At 42.1% G+C, this 23405-nt stretch overlaps 1 protein-coding gene across 1 annotated transcript in view; it reads right to left on the reverse strand.

The window, feature by feature from the left end:
- PCDH7 (protocadherin 7) overlaps window positions 1-6604 on the reverse strand; it is a gene marked incomplete at both ends in the record, with an annotated part of 453955 nt that extends 447351 nt beyond the window's left edge. The window contains one exon of the mRNA XM_083368017.1: window positions 6601-6604. Coding sequence (XP_083224143.1) covers window positions 6601-6604 — 4 coding nt within the window. The remainder of the gene's footprint in view (window positions 1-6600) is intronic.
- Between the last annotated feature and the right edge of the window lie 16801 nt (window positions 6605-23405).

Consider the following 23405-nt stretch of genomic DNA (forward strand, 5'->3'; position numbering starts at 1 on the left):
GGGATGCGAACCTGCACTAATTGCAGGCAGCTGGTGTTACTTAAGGAGGCATTAGCCCACTGCTCCACATATTTGCCTTTCATGGTTTAAAGTACAGGCAGTCCTTGTCTTCCTACGCTAAACTGAGCCCAAAATTTATCACGTGATCCCAGGACGTTGTGACCGTCATAAATGCAAGTCGGTTGCCAAGTGTCTGAATTTTGATCACGCGATCATGGGGGATGCTGAAAACGACGGTCAGAAGTCACTTTCCCCCCCCCTCCCGTGCTGTCGTAAATTTGAACGGTCGCTAAATGGACCGTTGTAAGTCGAGGACTGCATGAAGTATCTACCCCTGAAGAGAAAGAAAAGCAACTCTAGCGCACGAAAGAAAACAAAAGGGCAAAGCAAAGGATTTCCTTTAGAGGAAGCTATAGCTCTTTCCAAAATGAATTAAGAGGTTAATAAATAAAAGCAGTTTGCTTGATTTTTTTTGTATTAGTTTTATTCATTTATAACATAAAATGTGAAAATACCAAAGCAAATAGTAGGGAAAATAAAGGGGGGGAGGTGTGAAGAAAGGGAGGTGAAGAAACAAGGCATTGCCTTCTGACTCTCTCTGTTGCAGTAAAATCAGACATTAAAATCAAATCTCCACTTTTTTATATTTCTATAGTGGCGTGCAAGGGACGCGGTGGCTCAGTGGGTTAGGACGCTGAGCTTGTCGATCAGAAGGTCAGCAGTTTGGCGGGTCAAATCCCGAGTGCCACGTAACAGAGTGAGCGCCTGTTACTCGTCCCAGCTTCTGCCAAACTAGCAGTTCAAAAGCACGTAAAAAATGCAAGTAGGAAAATAGGGACCACTGCGGTGGGAAGGTAACAGCGTTCCGTGCACCTTTGGCGTCTAGTTATGCCGGCCACATGACCACGGAGACGTCCTCGGACAAGCGCTGGCTCTTCGGCTTTGAAACGGAGATGAGCACTGGCCCCTAGATTCGGAAACGACTAGCACGCATGTGCAGGGGAACCTTTACCTTATAGTGGCGTCCACTCGCTGTTTCTCTATCCGCAAATCAATCTAATCCAGGGGCCTTCAAACCTGGCCCTTTTATGACTTGTGGACTTCAACTCCCAGAGTTCCTCAGCCAGGCGCACTGATCCGGTTGTGTTCTGATTTTGGAAAATTATCCCACCAAGGGCCAGAGCCCTGAGCCCTTCACCACTCTGATGGATTAAAAGAATAAAAAATGATCTTGGCTCCTATTAAGAGGTAGGGATGTGCTCATGTAGTTTCCTTGGGAAGAATATTGAAATTGTCTTGTCATTATTTTCTGGATTTCCCCCCCCCCCAAAAAAAAATCCCATTCTTTTTTTTATTGAAAAGTTTTATAAAAGTTACAATGTTATCCCATCCCAACCCCCCCTAAACCCCCCTCCCCCTCCCCCACTTCCCAAAGCTGATTACAGGGTTACAAATATATAGTAATCATAATCTAATTAACATTGAGCGACTATATAAATAAGCAAATACATAATACACTTTAACCCGCCTATAACATGATTAAAGGTAAAGGTAAAGGTTCCCCCGCACATGCGTGCTAGTCGTTTCCGACTCTAGGGGCCGGTGCTCATCTCCGTTTCAAAGCCGAAGAGCCAGCGCTTGTCCGAGGACGTCTCCCTGGTCACGTGGCCAGCATGACTAGACGCCAAAGGCGCACGGAACGCTGTTACCTTCCCACCGTAGCGGTCCCTATTTTTCTACTTGCATTTTTACGTGCTTTCGAACTGCTAGGTTGGCAGAAGCTGGGATGAGTAACAGGCGCTCACTCTGTTACGCGGCACTCGGGATTTGACCCGCCAAACTGCCGACCTTCTGATCGACAAGCTCAGCGTTCTAACCCACTGAGCCACCGCGTCCCTTGATATGATTACAAACACTCTAAAAATATCCAACTTATAAAAAAAATAAGGAAAAAATAATATTTAAATTATAACAATCTAAAATTTACTCATAAGCTAAATGGAACTTTTTGGTCCCATATTTTTTCTGAATATAATCTATCCATCTTCTCCAAACCGAAATGTATCTTTCTTGTGAATGATCCTTCAAGTAAGCAGAAATCTTAGCCATTTCTGCTAAATTTGACACTTTAAGCGTCCACTCCTCTATAGTAGGCAGACAATCCTTCTTCCAATATTGCCCTACCAATAACCTCGCAGCTGTTATCAAATTCAACATCAAATTAATTTCTTTAGTATCACAATCTGTAATGACACCCAATAAAAATAATTGTGGAGTAAACTTTATCTTTCTCTTAAAAATCTTTTGAATGTTCCACTCCCAACATCCCAGTCTTAAGTCCTGTGGTTTCTTGGCATTCTCCCATCCCAATATTACTGATATGAGTTTGGCGGTTAATAAATTCAAGATAATATTAAAAACAACCAGGCAACTGGACTTCCTTGTTCTTCTTTGAAGACCTTTTGCTTCTCATCCAAGAGAGAGAGAGATGGATACGATTTACTTCAAAGTTGAACCAGTTGAATCCAGAAATTCTGATACAGTTTTCTTCTGATGTAGGGTTATCTTTGTATCTGAACATATACTGTACACCCTATATCAGGGGTCCCCAACCCTGGGTCCATGGATTGGTACCGGGCCGTGGCATGCCAGCAACCGGGCCACGCAAACTAGCCAAGCCCCATCTGCAGGTTGCAGGCAGCACTCAAAACCACGCACCCTCCGGTCCATGGAAAAACCTCTTTCCATGGAAGCGGTCATTGGTGCCCCAAAGTTTTATTTATTTATTTAATCCCATTTGTATCCCGCCCTTCTCCGAAGACTCAGGGCGGCTTACAATTTAAGCAGAAACCAATGTGCTTAGCAGTAGCCTTCATTCTATGTATATGCCTGCTTATTAGGGCTTTCGGGCCCCCCCAAGCGGCATTATTACAAAGTCAGCTTAATTGCCCCCAACAATCTGGGTCCTCATTTTCCCTACCTGGGAAGGATGGAAGGCTGAGTCAACCTTGAGCCTGGTGGGACTCGAACCTGCACTAATTGCAGGCAGCTGGTGTTACTTAAGGAGGCATTAGCCCACTGCGCCACCAAGGCTCCTTTGGGGACCTCTGCCTTATACTATTCCGGACAAATGGTTTCTCGTCTCTCTGAGATTGCTTTGCAGAATGCAGATTGAACTCCTTTTTATTTATGCTCCTTTGGAGAGCTATTTTTTTTTAATTAGCGAATTGCTTGTTGAGAAGAAAAAGGCTTATGGACAACATTTCTCTCGTAGTTTTAGATCTGTGATGCTATACTTAATCCAGACGAGATGGGGCACAGGAGACAAGATGAGAAACAATGGACGGAAACTAACCAAGGAGAGAAGCAACCTAGAACTAAGGAGAAATTTCCTAACGGCGAGAGCAATCAATCAATGGAACAGCTTGTCTTCAGAAGCTGGAGGTGCTCCATCACTGGAGGCTTTCATAAAGAGACTGGACAACCATTTATCTGAAATGGTATAGGGCCGTTGTGGCGAACCTATGGCACGGGTGCCACAGGTGGCACGCAGAGCCCTCTCTGTGGGCACGCGCGCCGTCGCCCCTGTCCTAGGCCTTCAGCTGGGTTTTATAAAACCTTTTCGCTTTAAGCCTCCGCCGCCATGTGCAAAAAAAAAAAAGTTCAATCAATTTCAACTTCTCAAGGGGGGAAAAAAAAGATCTCGCAAAGTTGGAATTGATTGATTGAACTTTTTAGTCCCACCCAATCTGCTGTTACCACCGCAGCCACGCCCACCGAATGGGCTATGCCCACCCAATTGGCCACGCCCAACCAGCACCCAACGATACATAAGTGGGTTTTGGGTTGCAGTTTGGGCACTCGGTCTCTAAAAGGTTTGCCATCACTGGTGTAGGGTCTCTTGCTGGACTAGAAGACCTCCAATTGTCCCTTCCAACTCTATTATTCTGTTCTATGTTCAGGCAAATTTCTTTCTTTTTTTAAAAAAAAGATATTTTATTAGAATTTTTTAACATAACATAAATCATTCAGTAATTTGTAAAACAGAATGCTGTCTGGGTAACATTTATAGGACAGTCCTTAACAATTAATTTCTATGATCTATATTCCATATTTACTTTACTTTACTTTTACTTTTATTAAATTTGTATACCGCCCTTCTCCCGATGGACTCAGGGCGGTGTTAATTTCATTTGATTTCCCCTTTCCCCAAAATATCTTTCTTCACAAGACATTAGATTAAGACAATTTTCATTATTTTAATTAACAACAGTTAACAATATAGTTTCAATAATCCTGTTTGTCATTTTAGTTGCCTTATCATAAATCCTGTTACCGTGTTTATTTCAGCTTATTTCTCCCCCTAAATTCTAGATATTCTTACAAGTGACAATCTTTTCAACACTTAACTTTATTTACATTGGTGGGTTTCATTCTGTTTTTTCCATATAAACCCTCTCATGCTTTTATATTTCTTGTTTTTATTGAAAGGTTTTATAAAAGTTACAATAAAATAACCAAAACCAACCCACCCTAAACCCCCCCTCTCCCTCCCCCACTTCCCAAAGCTGAGTACAGGGTTACAAATATAATAATCATAATCTAACTAACATTAGCCAACTATATAAATAACCAAGTTCATAATGCGCCTTAACTCCCCTTTAACATAAATACAAGCAAAATAAACATATACATAATAATAATAAAAACATAAACAAATTAATATCCAAGTTATTAAACAATACTAATACTAAAAATAATAATAATACCGTATACTTAAAACTAATAAAAATTCCACTATAATAAACTATTAATAATAATAACAATCTAAAATTTACTCATTAGGCTAAATGGAACTTTTTAGTCCCATATTTATTCTGATGCTTTTATATTTCTTAATAAGTAAAAAAGTAAAAAAAAAAAAGACAAGAAAAGAGAGAGAGAAAAAAGAAGAAAAAAGAAAAAGAAAGAAAAGGGATACAAGAAAAAGACGAGCACTGAAATACAAAAAAATAACATATAACTTAAAATATGTATCCCTCCTAATTTAATATATATTTATTCTCAGGCAAATTTCATTAGTTACTAGTAAGGACAGCACCAAGGAATGAAACCTGGATAAATCCCATTCTAGCTTTTGTGCGCCGCTTCTTATAAGACTTTTATTTATTTATTTATTTTATTTTAATTCCATTTATATCCCGCCCTTCTCCGAAGACTCAGGGCGGCTTACAAGCTTAGCAGTAGCCTTCATTCTATGTATATGCCTGCTTATTAGGGCTTTTGCCCCCCCCAAGCAACATTATTACAAAGTCAGATTAATTGCCCCCAACAATCTGGGTCCTCATTTTACCTGCCTCGGAAGGATGGAAGGCTGAGTCAACCTTGAGCCTGGTGGGACTCGAACCTGCACTAATTGCAGGCAGCTGGTGTTACTTAAGGAGGCATTAGCCCACTGCTCCACCAAAGGCTTTTAAAGATGCTTATGTTGAACTCAAAAGTCCGTTCAGAAACAATAGTTTGGGAGGAGACTTATAAAGACATGTCTCGTTCTTTTAACCCCTTTCATATCTCCAGACAATCGATAGATGACAGATAGAGGACGCAAGTCATGCAGGCTAGCCCAAATTCCTGTCTGTTAATCAACTACTGGGTGTTTTGGTTTCCAATGTCTTATATTATTCATACCATATATGTCATATATTAAACGGAATGGCTCTTTGCAGTTTCTCCATTGCTTTAAGCAAAAGTGATGTTGGGGGGGGGGAAAGAAGCTAATTGGGCCTCAGTATAAAACCACATGCATACAACGTTATTGCGCGTTGCTACATTTCTAACACATAAAAAGAATAAAATGTTTATTATTGTTGTCGTTGTTATTGTTTAATTCACGGGGTAAGGATTTAAGCCTTCAGACCCCTCACCTGATGTGATTTCAAAGGATTTATTTATTTTATTTTATTTTAATCCCATTTATATCCCTCCCTTCTCCGAAGACTCAGGGCGGCTTACAATCTAAGCACAAATCAATGTGCTTAGCAATAGCCTTCATTCTACGTATATACCTGCTTATTAGGGCTTTCACACACACACACCCAAGCGGCATTATTACAAAGTCAGCTTATTGCCCCCAACAATCTGGGTCCTCATTTTACCTACCTCGGAAGGATGGAAGGCTGAGTCAACCTTGAGCCTGGTGGGACTCGAACCTGCACTAATTGCAGGCAGCTGGTGTTACTTAAGAAGGCCCACTGCTCCACCAAGGCTCTTCCTTGTGATGCCAAACCTTTGTTTCTGAAAAAGTAAGTGCTTATCAGAACAACTGGAAAGAGAAGGAGTAAAGTTGGAATAAAATGGGATGGGGGGAAAAAAACCCAAACAAAACAGATTTTACAAACAAGAAGAGCTTTGCGCCACTGTTGGTGGAGACCTCTTTAGATGTCGGAGTTAGTGTTTTACAGCCTACATCAGTTGATCATTGCTTAATTCAAGAAGGAAGAACAAACAAATTTGATAAAGGAGAGTTTCCTTTTTTAAAAAAAATAAAACACTGCAGCACCTTGACAGTTGCTGCATTGTCTTGACACAATACGGACTTACCCATTGTTGTTGTTTTTTTCTTTCTAAGGAGACATGTAGGTCTCCTTGCAGGGAAGGAAAGTGAGAGATGGACATTCCCAAGGACACAATGTGCTTGACCGGCAAAGCAAATTCTTGTTTCTTAGCTTTCTTTGGGTTAGGTTTTCTTTTGATGTAAGAATGGGATTTTGTCTCGGGGAGTGAGGACCAGACTCTGTTTCAATGCTCACAATGGAGATAGCTAGAACACAAAATAAGAGGGTGAGAAGGGAACTTGGAGGTCTTCTAGTCCAACCTCCTGCTCAGGCAGGAAACCCTATACCAGGGGCAGGCAACCTTGGCTCTTTTATGACTCGCGGACTTCAACTCCTGGCTCAGGAATTCTGGGACTTGAAGTCCACGAGTCATAAAAGAGCCAAGGTTGCCTACCGTTCCAGACAAATGGCTCTCCCGTCTCTTCTTGAAGACCACCAATGATGGAGCACCCACAACTTCCTGAGGCAAACCGTTCCAATGATTAATTGTTCTCAAAATAGAATATTTCTCCTTAGATCTAGATTGGGTCTCTTTCATGATCTTCCATCCATCGCTTCTTGTCCTGCTCTCAGGTGCCTTGGAGAAGAGGTTGACCCCCTCTTCTCTGGGACGGCCGCTCAAGTACCAGAAGACAGCTATACTGTCACCTCTAGTCTTTCTTAGACTAAACGTACTAGCCCTCTCCCTAGTTCATCATGGGTACACCATTCCCCCCCTCTCTCTCATACACACACACACACACACACAGACACACACACATCCTATCTATCTATCTATCTATCTATCTATCTATCTATCTATCTATCTCTATCTGTCTTTATTGTCTATCCATTTGTCTGTATATCTGACCATCTGTCTCCCATCCTTCCATCTCTGTCTCCATCCATCCCTCTGTCTCATCTATCTATCATCTATCTATCTATCTATCTATCTATCTATCTATCTATCTATCTATCTATCTATCCATCTATCCGTCTATCCGTCTATCACTCTATATATCTATCTATCTGTCTCTATCATCCATTCATCTGTCTGTCCATCCGTCCATCTATCTGTCTCTATCCATCCATCTCTGTTCCATCCATCCCTCTTTATCATCTATCTATCTATCTATCTATCTATCTATCTATCTATCTATCTATCTATCTATCTATCTATCATCTCTATCTGAATCATCTATATCCATCTATCAGTCTATCTATATATCTATCTGCCTCTATCATTCATCTCTCCATTCATCCATCTATCTGTCTCTCTCTGTCTCTACCATTTGTCTGTCTGTCTGTCTGTCTATCTATCTATCTATCTATCTATCTATCTATCATCTGAATCATCTATATCCATCTATCAATCTATATATCTGTCTGTCTCTATCATCCATCCATCTGTCCATCCGTCCATCTATCTGTCTCTATCCATCCATCTCTGTTCCATCCCTCCCTCTGTCTCTATCTATCATCTATCTATCTATCTATCTATCTATCTATCTATCTATCTATCTGAATCATCTATCCATCTATCAGTCTTATCTATATATCTATCTATCTGTCTCTATCATTCATCCGTCTGTCCATTCATCCATCTATCTGTCTCTCTCTGTCTCTACCATTTGTCTGTCTGTCTGTCTGTCTATGTCTGTCTGTCTGTCTGTCTGTCTGTCTATCTATCTATCTATCTATCTATCTATCTATCTATCTATCTATCTATCTATCTATCACATTTAGGAACTGTCCATCTTCCTCATACAGATATTCTGTGCTTCCACCTAGACTCCTCCTCCCCCATATATCGATGTCAAAAACTCCAAGAGGGAAAGACTTTATAGTTCAGAAATATGTACATGAAGGCATCACTGTAAATCTGATGGTAGATAGATCAATTTATCGGCATGATCTTTGCCATTGCCAATCTGTTCTTCAAGCAAGTACAGGCAGACCACAATTGAGTCTATTTACTATGACCTGTGCACTATCTAGGCAGTTGAGCGATAGCCTTCTTCATTTCCTGACCTAGTTGTACCATTCCCAGATCTTGCTTTCTGCTTTCTCGGCCTTTTTGCTGTCTTCAGAGCCTCAACCTCTTCTCCTACGCACCCACAATTTTGTAACCCAAGGGCCAGAGTGGGATGAAGCTGCCCCTGGATTTTGGCACATTCCTGAAAATGCCAGGGTGTGTGGGTCAGTTTAGCCAACAGCTGCTAGACCAACATGGATGTTTGGGAATAAACTCTGTGAGTGGGAGAATAAATGAATGAATGGATAAGCCTGCTGTATCTCTACTCAAGTTTCGGGGGCTGTAAACTATGATATCCCTTTGAGAGAAAGCCTGAGCTGAGCTGAGCCTTGGAAAAGCTTTTCTGCCTGGCTTCAGCTGTTTTCTCCCCAAATCCAGAGCGCAACCCAGCAATTCATTCCTTCACAGGCTGCTTTGACTTACTCTATTTAAAGCTAAGTCTGTCTACATATCTGTTTCTAACTTTATTCTAAGTTATAAACAATGGTCTCTGATGGCTTCCCTTCATTATCAAGGTAAAGGTTCCCCCGCACATGCGTGCTAGTCGTTTCTGACTCTAGGGGCTGGTGCTCATCTCCGTTTCAAAGCCAAAGAGCCAGCGCTTGTCCGAGGACGTCTCTGTGGTCATGTGGCCGGCATGACTAGACGCCAAAGGCGCACAGAACACTGTTACCTTCCCACCGTAGTGGTCCCTACTTTTCTACTTGCATATTTACGTGCTTTCGAACTGCTAGGTTGGCAGAAGCTGGGACGAGTAACAGGCGCTCACTCTGCTACGCGGCACTCGGGATTCGACCCCCCAAACTGCCGACCATCTGATCGACAAGCTCAGCGTCCTAACCCACTGAGCCACCGCGTCCCTTTTATTATAAAGGTACATATAGCGTATTTGATTCGAACAATTGGTTCCTAAGCTCCCTTAAATGCCTTCCTTCCACAAACCTTAAAAAAAAAATAAAAAAAAATCCAGTAAACCATCAAATGAGGAACTGCTGGGGCATTGAATATTTAATTTATAGAAAAGGTAATGAAAGGAATAATAGTAAAACAGGTATTCTTTATAGTCTTTACAGACTGTATCATGCGGTGGGAAAAAAAGAAGAAGCTGGTGAACATTCTTCTTAGAACATAGAATAATATTTATTTTATTTATTTATTTTATAATAGCATTGAAAAAGACCTTGGAGGTCTTCCGAGTTTTCTGGTTCACCTAATAAGTTCCTCTGAGCTCAGGAACTGTTCCACAGGCCTGAGGAAGGTTTGTGAAGTCCTTGGTTTCATCAAGTTAACAGGAATGGAGAGATGACAAAGTATCCTGCTGGGCCAAGCCCTCAAGCTGAATGGGTTAGATATCGCCCTTTGAGTTGAGCTCAGATTATTATACCTACAGAGAAACATCTGTTAGGATTTCTAGCCATATTCTTCCAGAATCTTCTGCAGCTTCAACATTCTCTGCTGCTCTTTTCATGCAAATACTAATTAGACCCAGTCCTTTTTTTTTCTTTTAACCTCGGGAATTAAGGCAGGGTTGGCCAGAAGCTGTCACTTCCTGAATTTCTCTTACTTTAGGGGCGCTAAATACATTTTATATACTACAAAAACTCTTCATTGTCGTGACATTTAACGGGATGAAAATGTGAACCGTAGAGCAACACTTTCTGAACCAAGGTACCTTGGGGATGGGTTAACTTATATAATGTGTCCAAATTTTGGGAATCAACTCCTGAGGGAATAAAATTGGGGGTGGGGGTGGGGGGAATGTGGCTGCTCCAGTGCCATTGGGTATTGCTGTGCTGCTAAGCTGCTGATGTGGTCATGTGGTCTGATGGGTTTGGGGTTTGGACTTGATTTTAACATAGTTTTAATTGTATTATTATGATATTATTATTGGGCATAATTATTTAATCTTTTTAACTTTTGTATTTATATTTTGATATTTATTGCCCTGTACACTGCCCTGAGTCCTTCGGGAGAAGGGCGGTATAAAAATTTAATAAATAAATAAATAAATAAATAAATAAATAAATAAATAAATAAATAAATAAATAAATAAATAAATGTGATCTTCATTTTCAATGTTCCATGACAGTTTCCCAGCCAGTCTCACAATCCCTTGCTCCCTGTTCTATCCAGCAATAGTTATTTACAAGGGAGGGAGGGAGGAAGATAGATTTCTGATGCCCCCTGCCAGATTCCCACAAGGAAGTTCAAAGGGGAAGCCATCAGGAAACCAGTCCTACTTCCATTGTCTTTTAGGCCTCTCTTGGTCATTCTGTTTCCATGTTTAAATAAGGAACTATCTCTGAAACAGTGACCCAACAAGGCATAGGTTGTCTAATAAAGAAAGAAGAAAAACTTTCAGCTGGATCTAATAAAAAAGTTACCGGGTTTCAGCAGAGCATCTACTGATGCCAAATAGCGGTGAACCAAGAGTGTAATTCAATTTACCATTTCAGATCCCTCAGTTGCAGCTCAGGTTTTCTCTGTTGTGAGAAATGAAATCCACATATGCTGCGCAAATTCATTTCTCCGGGCTGCTTAGGGTGTATCAAGATATATGTCTGGACCAAAGGAGATGACAAATATTTACCTAGAGTTCCGTTGATGTGAGGAGATTAATGTGACATGATAAATGAGAAGGGTGGGTAACAAAGGCTCAGATAACCAGAATGTACTCTAATATTTCTGTACTGTGGGGAACTAGGCCCGCATGGAAGAGGACACCGCTCTCTGTAATTCTATAGGCTTTGAAGCTGCTTCTGAAAATAGTTAGATGTACCGTGCCAAAATCTGTCTTCCAGTTTTTACAAAAGTTTTCTTCCTCTTTAAAGAAGACTCCATTGCTTCTGTCCCATTTACATGACATCGGACCTCTTTAGACTTCTTTTTTTTTCCTCAGAAAGAATTTATTTTTCAGATGAAAGGTCCTGCAGTCCATTCTCTTATCTCTCTACTAGCTTTCCTGCCTGTCCTAATTTTTGATCTCTTAAAAGTTCTAAGGGATTGTGTTCCTCATATTTTTGGGGGGCATTTAATTCAAACATGTGAACTTGTTAGTTGTTAGCTGTGAAGTCATGTCCGACCCATTGCGACCCTATGGACAATGTTTCTCCAGGCCTTCCCATCCTCTACCATCTTCTGGAGTCCATTTAGGCTCACTCCTGCTGCTTCAGTGACTCCATCCAGCCACCTCATTCTCTGTTGTCCCCTTCTTCTCTTGCCCTCAACCTTTCCCAGCATGAGGCTCTTCTCCAGTGAGTCCTTCCTTCTCATTAGATGGCCAAAGTATTTGAGTTTTAGCTTCAGGATCTGGCCTTCTAAAGAGCAGTCAGGGTGGATCTCCTCTAGGACTGACCGGTTTGATCGCCTTGCAGTCCAAGGGACTCGCAGGAGTCTTCTCCAGCACCAGAGTTCAAAGGCCTCGATTCTTTGGCGCTCAGCCTTTTTTATGGTCCAACTTTCACTGCCATACATTGCAACTGGGAAGACCATAGCCTTGACTGTACGCACTTTTGTTGGCAGGGTGATGTCTCTGCTTTTTAGTGTGCTGCATGTGAACTTAGGAAGCTACAAACCATTAAAGAGAGGATCGTTTGGTGAAAGGTGCACGCCAGGTTATTGTTTATTTATGGGTTGGTTCATTGGTTCATTTATTGAGTTTTATCCCACTTTTCTTTCTTGACAGCTGAAGGAAGCGCACATAATGCTCTCTCTTCCTATTTACGATCTTGTACCAAAAATTAATGGCTTGGGACATTATCAGGATGGTTTTATCTTGGCCTCTTTCAGCTGAAAGGGAAGGTTCGGGAAACCACAAGTGGAATGTCAATGCTGCAAACATTGACATGTTTTTGCACTGACAGTGTAAGTGACAGCCTTTTGTTTAAACTGCTTCACTTTGAATCTTGAAGGGAGGGAATTTTTCTAGCGTCTATTTTGAGAAGATAAGAAGTCCCTGTACAGAATGGGAGGAGAGACCTCATATGTGAAACTAATTGGATAATGTGATTTAGAATTTGTAGATAAGGGCGGAGATTGTGTGTGTGTTACGATGGGTTTGGGGGGGAAGAGATTTCAGATTCTGGCATCCCTCCATGAGTGCCTCCATGAGTGCCGATGTTTCGTTTCATTACTAAGACTTTTCAGATAAATAATATGCCTGCAACTTGTTTGATGTGTCTTATTCATCGGAACCATGACATGGAACTAGACAGGGTTGTGTATGCTTGTCTAGTCTGATTCACAATTTCTTAAGAGCTGTGATGGCACAGTGGTTAGAATGCTGTATTGCAGGTTAATTCTGTCAACTGCCAGCAGTTTGATCCTGATTGGCTCAAGGTTGACTTAGCCTTCCATCCTCCCGAGGTCAATTAAATGGTGACCCAGTTTGTTGGGGGCAAATGTGCTGACTCTATAAAGTGGTTAGAGAGGGTTGCAAAGCACTGTGAAGCGGTATATTAATCTAAGTGCTGTTGTCCCAAAGGTGCTTTTTGAAGAGGCAGAGCTGGACTCTCTCCTTTTTCTTTGAAGCTGTTTCGCTTCTCAACTAAGAAGCTTCTTCAGTCAGAAGTATAGTATAGAGGGTACCTTGCTCGATAGTAGTAACTGTGAGAGGGATCTCGGAGTCCTAGTGGACAATCACTTAAATATGAGCCAGCCGTGTGCTGCAGCTGCCAAAAAGCCAACACAGTGCTAGGCTGCATTAACAGAGGGATAGAATCAAGATCAAGTGAAGTACTAATACCACTTTACAATGCTTTGGTAAGGCCACACCTGGAATACTGCATCCAGTTTTGGTCACCACGATGTAAAAAAGATATCGAGACTCTAGAAAGAGTACAGAGAAGAGCAACAAAGATGATTGGGGGACTGGAGGCTAAAACATATAGGGAACGGTTGCTGGAATTGGGTATGGGTAGTTTAATGAAGAGAAGGGTGAGGGGTGACATGATAGCAGTGTTCCAATATCTCAGGGGCTGCCCCAAAGAAGAGGGAGTCAAGCTATTCTCCAAAGCACATGAAAGCAGGACAAGAAGCAATGGATGGAAACTAACCAAGGAGAGAAGCAACCTAGAACTAAGGAGAAACTTCCTGACAGTTAGAACAACTAACCAGTGGAACCACCTGCCTCCAGAAGTGGTGAATGCTCCAACAGAGAGTGGCCAGCCATTTGTCTGAAATGGTATAGGGTTTCCTGCCTTAGCAGGGGGTTGGACTAGATGACCTCCAAGGTCCCTTCCAACTACTTCTTCTTCTTCTTCTTCTTCTTCTTCTTCTTCTTCTTCTTCTTCTTCTTCTTCTTCTTCTTCTTCTTCTTCTTCTTCTTCTTCTTCTTATTATTATTATTATTATTATTATTATTATTATTATTATTATTATTAATCGAGAACTGAAGAAGCTTCTTGGATGAGAAACAAAACATCTTCAAAGAAAAACGACAAAGTCCAGTTGCCTCTTGAAAAAAGCACCTTTGGGGCAACCATGACTTGGATGGCTGAGAATCTCCATAGACATCTAAGTGCTTCTGCTAATGCTTTAATAAGCAAAAAGTATTTTCAAAAATGACCACCCAACACGCCTGTAATGGCCGGTTGCAATTTAATAGGAAAAAATGAAAAAAAGAAGAAGAGAAGGCTGGTTTATACTCTTGCCTCTAGTCTGAGTGACCACACTCAGAATAGAATACAGCAATTGTTTTCGAGCATGCCAAGTAAGTGCCTTCCACATGAAACATAACCCTCCAACTCTCTAATTTCTGGCTTGTCAAACAGCACAGGTATTTGGCTGATGCAATGCATGTAGCGTGGCTTACAGTTTGGGTTGATTTGAACATCAGAATACAGAATAACAGAGCTGGAAGGGGCCTTGGAGGTCATCTAGTCCAACCCCCTGCTCAAGCAGGAAACCCTGTACCATTTCAGACAAACGGCTGCCCAGTCTCTTCTTGAAACCTCCAGTGTATAGAGGACCAGAACTTCTGGAGGCAGGTTGTTCCGCTGGTTAATTGTTCTCACTTGTCAGGAAATTTCTCCTTAATTCTAAATGGGAGCTCTCCTTGATAAGTCTCCCTCCGTTACTTCTTCTCCTGCCCTCAGGTGCTTTGGAGAAATCATAAATCAGATCAGCTACTTTGGAGAAATCAAATCATAAAGTCATGGAATCACAGAATTGGGAAGAACCAGAAAAAAACATTTCCATCTGCCAATAGTTTAAATCTAACTGCTTGTCACGTTTGGTCCTTATCTGGATATTCTCTAGAGCGGTGTTTCTCAATCTTGCCGTGCTATCTGGGGACATCTGGGAACTGAAATCCAGGCATATTAAAGTTGTCTTCCCAAGTTTGAGAAACACTATTTTAGAATATACAGGTCTTCCAATTTTAGGGGGATAACGGAGAGAAAGTGGTAGAATAATGGTAGATAAACCTTTTTCCCACAAGTGTAGGGAAAGAACCGGCATTTCTACAGAGCTGGTTTCTGCTTGGGGCTATTAAGAAAAAAAAACTGGGCATGCTTTTCTGCCTCTTTAAGATCCTTTGAGGAAATATATTTTTCTGCCCTTTTAATATTTCCTTCTCTGGACGGGGTGACTTCCCACAGTCGTAACTGTGAAAAATGGTCATAGGGAATGGTCTCTAAATAACTACTTGTAGTGAACTCACAACTGTGCTTCGGTTTTGACTCTACGGTACTTCCAAGAATTCCCTCAGTTACATTCTGAAATAATCAAAATTTTCTTGGGCCACATTTTGAACCTTGTCATAAATCTCTCCAAAGAACTACATTCAATTGGTTCTTAAGGGGAATTTCACTAGGCAGAAATACACTATAGGAATAAAATAATGAGAAAGAACAAGCAATTTCCTGACAGAACAATTAATCGGTGGAACAACCTGCCTCCAGAAGCTGTGAATGCTCCAACACTGGACATTTTTAAGAAGAGACTGGACAAACGTTTGTCTGAAATGCTGTAGGGGTTTCCTGCCTGAGCAGTGGGTTGGATTAGAAGACCTTCAAAGGCCCTTCCAATTCTGTTATTCTGTTATTCTTATCTAAGTAGGATAGTAGTCTAGCATATGATTTCTAAATATATTTGTTGTTCTTGTTGTTAGCTGCGAAGTCGTGTTCGACCCATCGTGACCCCATGGACAACGTTCCTCCAGGCCTTCCTGTCCTCTACCATCTTCTGGAGTTTATTTAGGCTCATGCCTACTGCTTCAGTGACTCCATCCAGCCACCTCATTCTCTGTCGTCCCCTTCTTCTCTTGCCCTCCACCTTTCCCAGCATTAGGCTCTTCTCCAGTGAGTCCTTCCTTCTCATTAGGTGGCCAAAGTATTTGAGTTTCAGTTTCAGGATCTGACCTTCTAAAGAGCAGTCAGGGTTGATCTCCTCTAGGACTGACCGGTTTCATCGCCTTGCAGTCCAAGGGACTCGCAGGAGTCTTCTCCAGCACCGTAGTTCAAAGGTCTTGCATTTGTTTAAAAGTTGCACGGAAAGGATCGTAAGAAAACAGCCCATCCGGGAAAAGTTTCTTTTACAAGTTAAGTTGCCTTGCAGGGACAAGATCAAATTATTCTTTGTGTCTATTCGTTCATTGCCATTAAAAAAAAAGTGCATTACTGCAACATCTGAACTGATTGCTTTGAGTTTTCACTCCTTCATTAGGAAGAATTAACACTACAGGCCATAATTAAAAAGACAGCAAACAGAGCATCACATTTCATCATATCCCTGTCTTTGTCCTTTCCAAAAAAAATACCGTGAAACAAGACTTAACTGCTTTTTAGAAGACTGCCTGGCTACTCTCTTTTAAGAAGCACTTAGATCTTATCTCTAGAGATTACAATAATTTTTCATGCTGCCAATCTCAGGTTTTAAAAAAACACACACACACAATCAATTGGAAATACAGGTAATACAAGAAGGAAAGAATATAAACCACTCATTCAGATTTTTTTCTCTGATTCCTTATTCGTTCTCTTGATTGGGAAACCTGGTCAATGTTTCTCACATGCGTGACAGCACATATAAAAGGACATAACCCCCCCTATATTTTGAAGAGGGAAAACAAACTTTACTACAATGGATCTTATAAGATGCTAATCAAAAATCCCATTGTGGTGTGCAGAGGGAGTCGACAGGAAAAAAAATAAATGAAAAAATCACCTAGAATCTAGATCAGTGGTGGCGAACCTATGGCACGGGTGCCAGAGGCGGCACTCAGAGCCCTCTCTGTGGGCACCCGTGCCATGCCTCGGAGGTGGCAACTGTCCCTCTTCAACCAGCTGCCCCCCACAGGTGTCCCTCCCCACGAGTGACATTGAGGTGACCACACCCACCCAGTAGGCCATGCCCACCTGGCACCCACCAATAAATAGGTGGGTTTTGGGTTGCAGTTTGGGCACTCGGTCTCTGAAAGGTTTGCCATCACTGATCTAGATCTTTCCCCATTCAAAGCATGCGCTTGTCACCCAATGATGCATCCCATCAATTATTGTGGTTGGTCGATGTAAGCAAGTCATAAAATGGAGCAAGTGAAGGCCTTGCCACGAGGATAATTGAAAGACTGGAAAGCTTCAGAATAGGTAAAGGTAAAGGTTCCCCCGCACATGCGTGCTAGTCGTTTCCGACTCTAGGGGCCGGTGCTCATCTCCGTTTCAAAGCCAAAGAGCCCAGCGCTTGTCTGAGGACGTCTCCGTGGTCATGTGGCCGGCATGACTAGACGCCAAAGGCGCACGGAATGATGTTACCTTCCCACCGGAGTGGTCCCTATTTTTCTACTTGCATTTTTACGTGCTTTCGAACTGCTAGGCTGGCAGAAGCTGGGACGAGTAACAGGCGCTCACTCTGCTACGCGGCACTCGGGATTCGACCCGCCAAACTGCCGACTTTCTGATCGACAAGCTCAGCGTCCTAACCCACTGAGCCAACGCATCCCTTAGCTTCAGAATAGCGTTCCCTAAACTTTCCAGCTTTGTGGACTGTTGGCGAGTTTTGAAGAGAGGGGATGATTCCACATGAGTGGCAGGTGAGCTCCATTTGCACAAGCAGGAGGCACACACGCATGCCCCTTGCACAAATAGAGTTGTGTGCGCACTGGCCACCTACTTGTGCAAGTGGAGCTGCTTATGCCTGTGTGCTCACCTGCCATTTGAATGGCCCAGTTCCAAACAGCTCATACTGGGTCATAGCCCAGAATTTGGGGATCCCTTGCTTTAGAATGAAAGATAAAAAGAATTGGGCACGCATATCTCCATGCAAAGCATGGATTAGCACTCTTCAAGTTCCTCGAAAGGTAGTTCATACAACACAAAGTAACACAGAACATAGAACCATAGAGTTGGAAGGGACATTGGAGGTCTTCCAGTCCATCCCCTCTCAATGAGGAGACCCTATACTATTTCAGAGAAATGGCTGCCCAATCTCTTTTTTGAAAAAACTCCAGTGATGGAGCACCCACAACGTCTGGAGTGAAGTCATTCCACTGGTTAATTGTTCTCATTATCAGGAAGTTTCTCCTTAGTTCTAGTTGCTTCTCTCCTTCATTAGTTTCCATCTGTTGCTTCTTGTCCTGCCTTTGGATGCTTTGGAGAATAGCTTGAGTCCCTCCTCTTTGTGGCAGCCCCAGAGATATTGGAACACTGCTATCATGTCATCCCTGGTCTTTCTCTTTGTTAGACTAGCCATACTCAATTCCTGCAACTGTTCATCATATGTTTTAGTCTCCAGTCCACTAATCATCTGTGGTGCTGTTCTCCGCGCTTTCCTCCTAGAGTCTCAACATCTTTTTTTTGGGTATTATTTTATTGTTTCAATGTTTGTAATTGTTTTAGCGGTGTTACAGTTTTACAGCTGTAAACCGCCACATCTGTGGCAATAGAAATTGGAAAAAAAATAATAATCATTCATTTTACCATGCTAAAAATTTATTTCATTGGTGTGTGTGAAGGCAACTTTTTTGGCATTGGGAAACTCAAGCGAGAGCCTTGCCTTTTGGATTACAAAGCCCTCCTATTCTGGATCAAACTGTTGTATTGTGATTGATCCCTTTGTTAAGACCCCTGTGCTAGTCTATATAAGCAGATGTTATCACTATTAACAATTCTTTCCAGATAGCAGAACTCATGAAATACCTTGATCATCCAGAAATACCTTTATTTGCATGCAGATGAGATTACAGCAAACAAGGTGTAGACAGATGATGTATGGACGGTATTCCAAGGTCAAAAGACAGTAGCGACTCAGTGTCTGCACGTGTGTCTGCTGGTCATGGAGGAGCACGTGTGTCTGCCGGTTATGGAGGAGGAGAGTCCCCAGGGAGAAGAAGGAGGAAGTCCATCCCAGAAAGGGGCAGGGTGTAAGGCACATTATCAGGAAAAGGAGGAAATATGTCATAGGGTAGGAGGGGTTTGGCTGACCAAAATTAGCATAATGTATAATTTCCCAAAACAGCCACGTGGTGGCAGCACACCTCCCACGGTGAAGAGTTCCAATCCTTTCCCTTTAGCTCCAGAAAATGGAATAACAATTTTAAATTGCAGGAAAACAAGTTTCATCCACGAGGGAAATCCTAACAGTAACAGTGGTGGACAGTGGAAGCGATGAATTAGAAACGAACAGTCATCTCTCAACCCTTTGAAGGAGACCAGATAAGGAAACCAAAGCTATGAATAATAATTGCTGTTTTTTACTAGAGGGTTACAGTATCAGAATTTTGCAAGTCTGAATGTGCCTCTCTCCTGCCTCGCTTTATCTTCATGAGAACGAGGGAGTGCCAAGCCCGAGAAGTCTTCCCAAATTACATCCTGTTTTGGACTCAGATTTCTCTTATCTGACCATTGTCTTGGCTCTCCCTCCTGCCCCTCAAGCTTATTCTCACAACCCATTAGACCACCTCTGAGGATGCTTTCATTTGGATTTCTGCCCTGAGTAGGAGATTTGAGTTGACTTTTTATGGGTCCAAGCAGTAGTAGCAATCCGTGACTTTATATGGTTTTTGCCTTCATTCCTTTGTTATTGGTTTTGATTCTGGAAACCTAGAAAAGATATGTGAGTTTGTCTACTATCAACCCTCCCTCCCTCCCTCCCTCCCTCCCTCCCTCCATCCATCCATCCATCCACCCATCCATCCATCCATCCATCCATCCATCCATCCATCCATCCTTCATCAGCCAGCCAGCCAGCCATCTACCCACCCACCCATCCATACATCCATCCATCTTTTGGAATTGAACTATTTAGAGAAAATTATTTAGGATTTTTGTTTTGCTGAATAGATGATACCCAGTAGAACCTCAAAATAGCCAGCCAGCCAGCCAACCAGCCAGCCAGATAGACAGACCATCCATCAATCCATCCATCCATCCATCCATCCATCCATCCATCCATCCATCCATCTTTTGGAACTGAACTATTGTGAGAAAATTATTTAGAGATTTTGCTTTGCTGATTGGATCATATGCAGCAGAACTTCAAAATATACTATTTCACTTTGCAGGTGGGTTTGCAACTGGATGCCACAGGAATAAAACAGAAGGGAGCGATTCTGCCAAGCTGAAGTTTGCGGAAGCTCCAGATGATGAATATCTCACTTGCTTTGTACCTGCCAAAAGAAGTGAACACTGCACCATGACTTGAGTGGTTTTCGCCACCATCTTCAATCAAGGAATAATCACCCATTTCTTTATGACTGGCAAGCAGACTGAAAGAAAAGCATTATTTTTAATTTTTTTTTGCAGAAGCTCCTTGTGCAGAGAAGGAGAGAGTCTTTCGCTAAGGAAGTGGTGTCACACCAAGCCTCCTCACCTCCCCACCCCCACCCCAGAGATTTCCCCTCCCCCCCCGAAACCTCACTTCTTCATCTTCCAGTTGGCAATTAAGCCTTGGTGGAGCAGTGGGCTAAAGCCTCCTTAAGTAACACCAGCTGCCTGCAATTAGTGCAGGTTCGAGTCCCACCAGGCTCAAGGTTGACTCAGCCTTCCATCCTTCCGAGGTAGGTAAAATGAGGACCCAGATTGTTGGGGGCAATAAGCTGACTTTGTAATAATGCCGCTTGGGGGGGGGGGTGTGAAAGCCCTAATAAGCAGGCATATACATAGAATGAAGGCTACTGCTAAGCTTGTAAGCCACCCTGAGTCTTCGGAGAAGGGCGGGATATAAATGGAATTTTAAAGAAAGAAAGAAAGAAAGAAAGAAAGAAAGAAAGAAAGAAAGAAAGAAAGAAAGAAAGAAAGAAAGAAAGAAAGAAAGAAAGAAAGAAAGAAAGCAGCTCTTTGCTCCCCAGATTCGCTTCAAACCCCGGTTGCACGCAAAAATCATTAGAATCTTCTATTATTCTTTAAAATGAAGGGAGGGAAGGAAAAAAAAATCCGCCACAAACTTGGGAGGGGGATTTTCACACACACACCAACTTTTTCTTAACAGCAAATAACAAACACACACACACCAACTTTCTCTTAACAGCAAATAACAAACCAGACCAGCCACACTCCACAGCAAGATAAACAGATGTCTAAAGCCTCCTTTTTCAGATTCAGGGATATTTTTATTCCCTTCTCCCTTTCTAATCAAAGGTTGATTTTCTTGTAGCTTTCCCCCTCGCCTCTTCAACCCCAGCCCACCTTCTCATGATGTGTGGAGGGAGGATGAGGAGAGTGCCACATAGCTTATGTTGTCTGCTTCCTCTTCTTTATCTCGACCCTGTCTTCCTGCTTTATCCCTGCAGATCCCCCAAGGTCCCTGCTTTGGTTTACCTAAGAGTAGGGGTCACTTTTAGGTAAACCAAAGCAGGGACCTTGGGGAATCTGCAGGGATAAAGCAGGAAGACAGGGTGGAGATAAAGAAGAGGAAGCAGACAACAGGTCAGTTAAGGGACGCGGTGGCTCAGTGGGTTAGGACGCTGAGCTTGTCGATCAGAAGGTCGGCAGTTTGGCGGGTCGAATCCCGAGTGCCGCGTAGCAGAGCGAGCGCCTGTTACTTGTCCCAGCTTCTGCCAACCTAGCAGTTCGAAAGCACGTAAAAAATGCAAGTAGAAAAATAGGGACCACTCCGGTGGGAAGGTAACAGCGTTCCCTGCGCCTTTGGCATCTAGTCATGCTGGCCACATGACCACGGAGACGTCCTCGGACAAGCGCTGGCTCTTCAGCTTTGAAACAGAGATGAGCACCGGCCCCTAGAGTCGGAAACGACTAGCACGCATGTGCGGGGGAATCTTTACCTTTACCTTTACAGGTCACTTGACTTTCATTCTGAGATACCAGTCATATTTGAGCAGAGGAGTAATAAAGAGCTGCTAATTCTCAAGCTTCTGCTCCTTTGATGGATGGATCAAGAGAGTAGTGATTAATTGTTGAGGCTGATGGACAGAGTGACTGCAGTTTCTCTTCTGTTCTTGAAAGCAGTTAAGATACCCTCTGCCGCCACACGGGAAGCTGGAAGAATTTTTTTTTTAAAAAAAGGACTTGGAGGGAGGAACTACCTTCAACCAAAAACCCTTTGCACTCAGTCCATGCACAGAGTTTCGTTTATTCGTTTTCTAGTTATTTATTCAGTTTCTGTAGCTGTCCAACTCAAATCAAATGACCCTGGGCAGCTCGACAAAAGAGTTCTAGGCAAGGTGCACCTGGTCAAATGGTATCCTTCGATTTAGTGCCTGCGAAGGATGCAATCTCTACTACACGGCTCAAAGTTAAACACGAGAGTTTTGGGCAAAGTCGAATGCAGACGTAGCAGTTTGACCTACCTGTTTACAGCAATGCTGTAAGGTACCTCTGAGGACAACGAGTCCAAGGTCAGCTAGGATTCCCAGCAGATCTTTGCAAAGATCTGCAGATGTGAACCAATACTTTGCTGAGATTTATTTTGCTCTTCTGGATCATTCTTTGATTTCATAATTTCATGTAACTTCTTAATAATAATAATAATAATAATAATAATAATAATAATAATAATAATAATAAGAAGAAGAAGAAGAAAAGAAGAAGAAGAGAAGAAGAAGAAGAAGAAGAAGAAGAAGAAGAAGAAGAAGAAGAAGAAGAAGAAGAAGAAGAAGAAGAAGAAGAAGAAGAAGTTGGAAGGGACCTTGGAGGTCATCTAGTCCAACCCCCTGCTCAGGCAGGAAACCCTATACCATTTCAGACAAGTGGCTGGCCAGTCTCTTCTTAAAAACTTCCAGTGTTGGAGCATTCACCACTTCTGGAGGCAGGTTGTTCTATTATTCTATTCTAGAGAATAGAATAGAATAGAATAGAATAGAATAGAATAGAATAGAATAGAATAGAATAGAATAGAATAGAATAGAATAGAATAGAATAGAATAGAATAGAATAGAATAGAAATTGGAAAATAGGATAGGATAGGATAGGATAGGATAGGATAGGATAGGATAGGATAGGATAGGATAGGATAGTAGTAGTAGTTTTGTGGGTCCCTTTCTTACCCCAATAAACCCCTTTTTTGCAAGATTGAATTCCCTACATTTCCATATGTCCAGATAGCTTTTAAGTAGCCTGAACAACAGCTACTGCCTGAGAAAATTCAGAGTTCACCTATAGGTTTGTCTGCATCAGGCTAATAAGACAATTTATTTGGAAGCATTATTAACCTTTCTTCTAAAGCAAGGAGAGGAAAAAAAGATACAACATTGAATCAAGCCTTCTGCAACTGCTACCTTTGCTACTTCCTTGTTTTGAACACCTGTGTAATGCCAGAGAGATTTAACTTTGCATCAATGCAAAGATTGCATCGGTTCATTGGAAGGTATAATTTGAAAAGGAGAT

This window comes from Vipera ursinii, assembly GCF_947247035.1.
Source record: "Vipera ursinii genome assembly, chromosome: 7".
NCBI classification, from domain to species: domain Eukaryota; kingdom Metazoa; phylum Chordata; class Lepidosauria; order Squamata; family Viperidae; genus Vipera; species Vipera ursinii.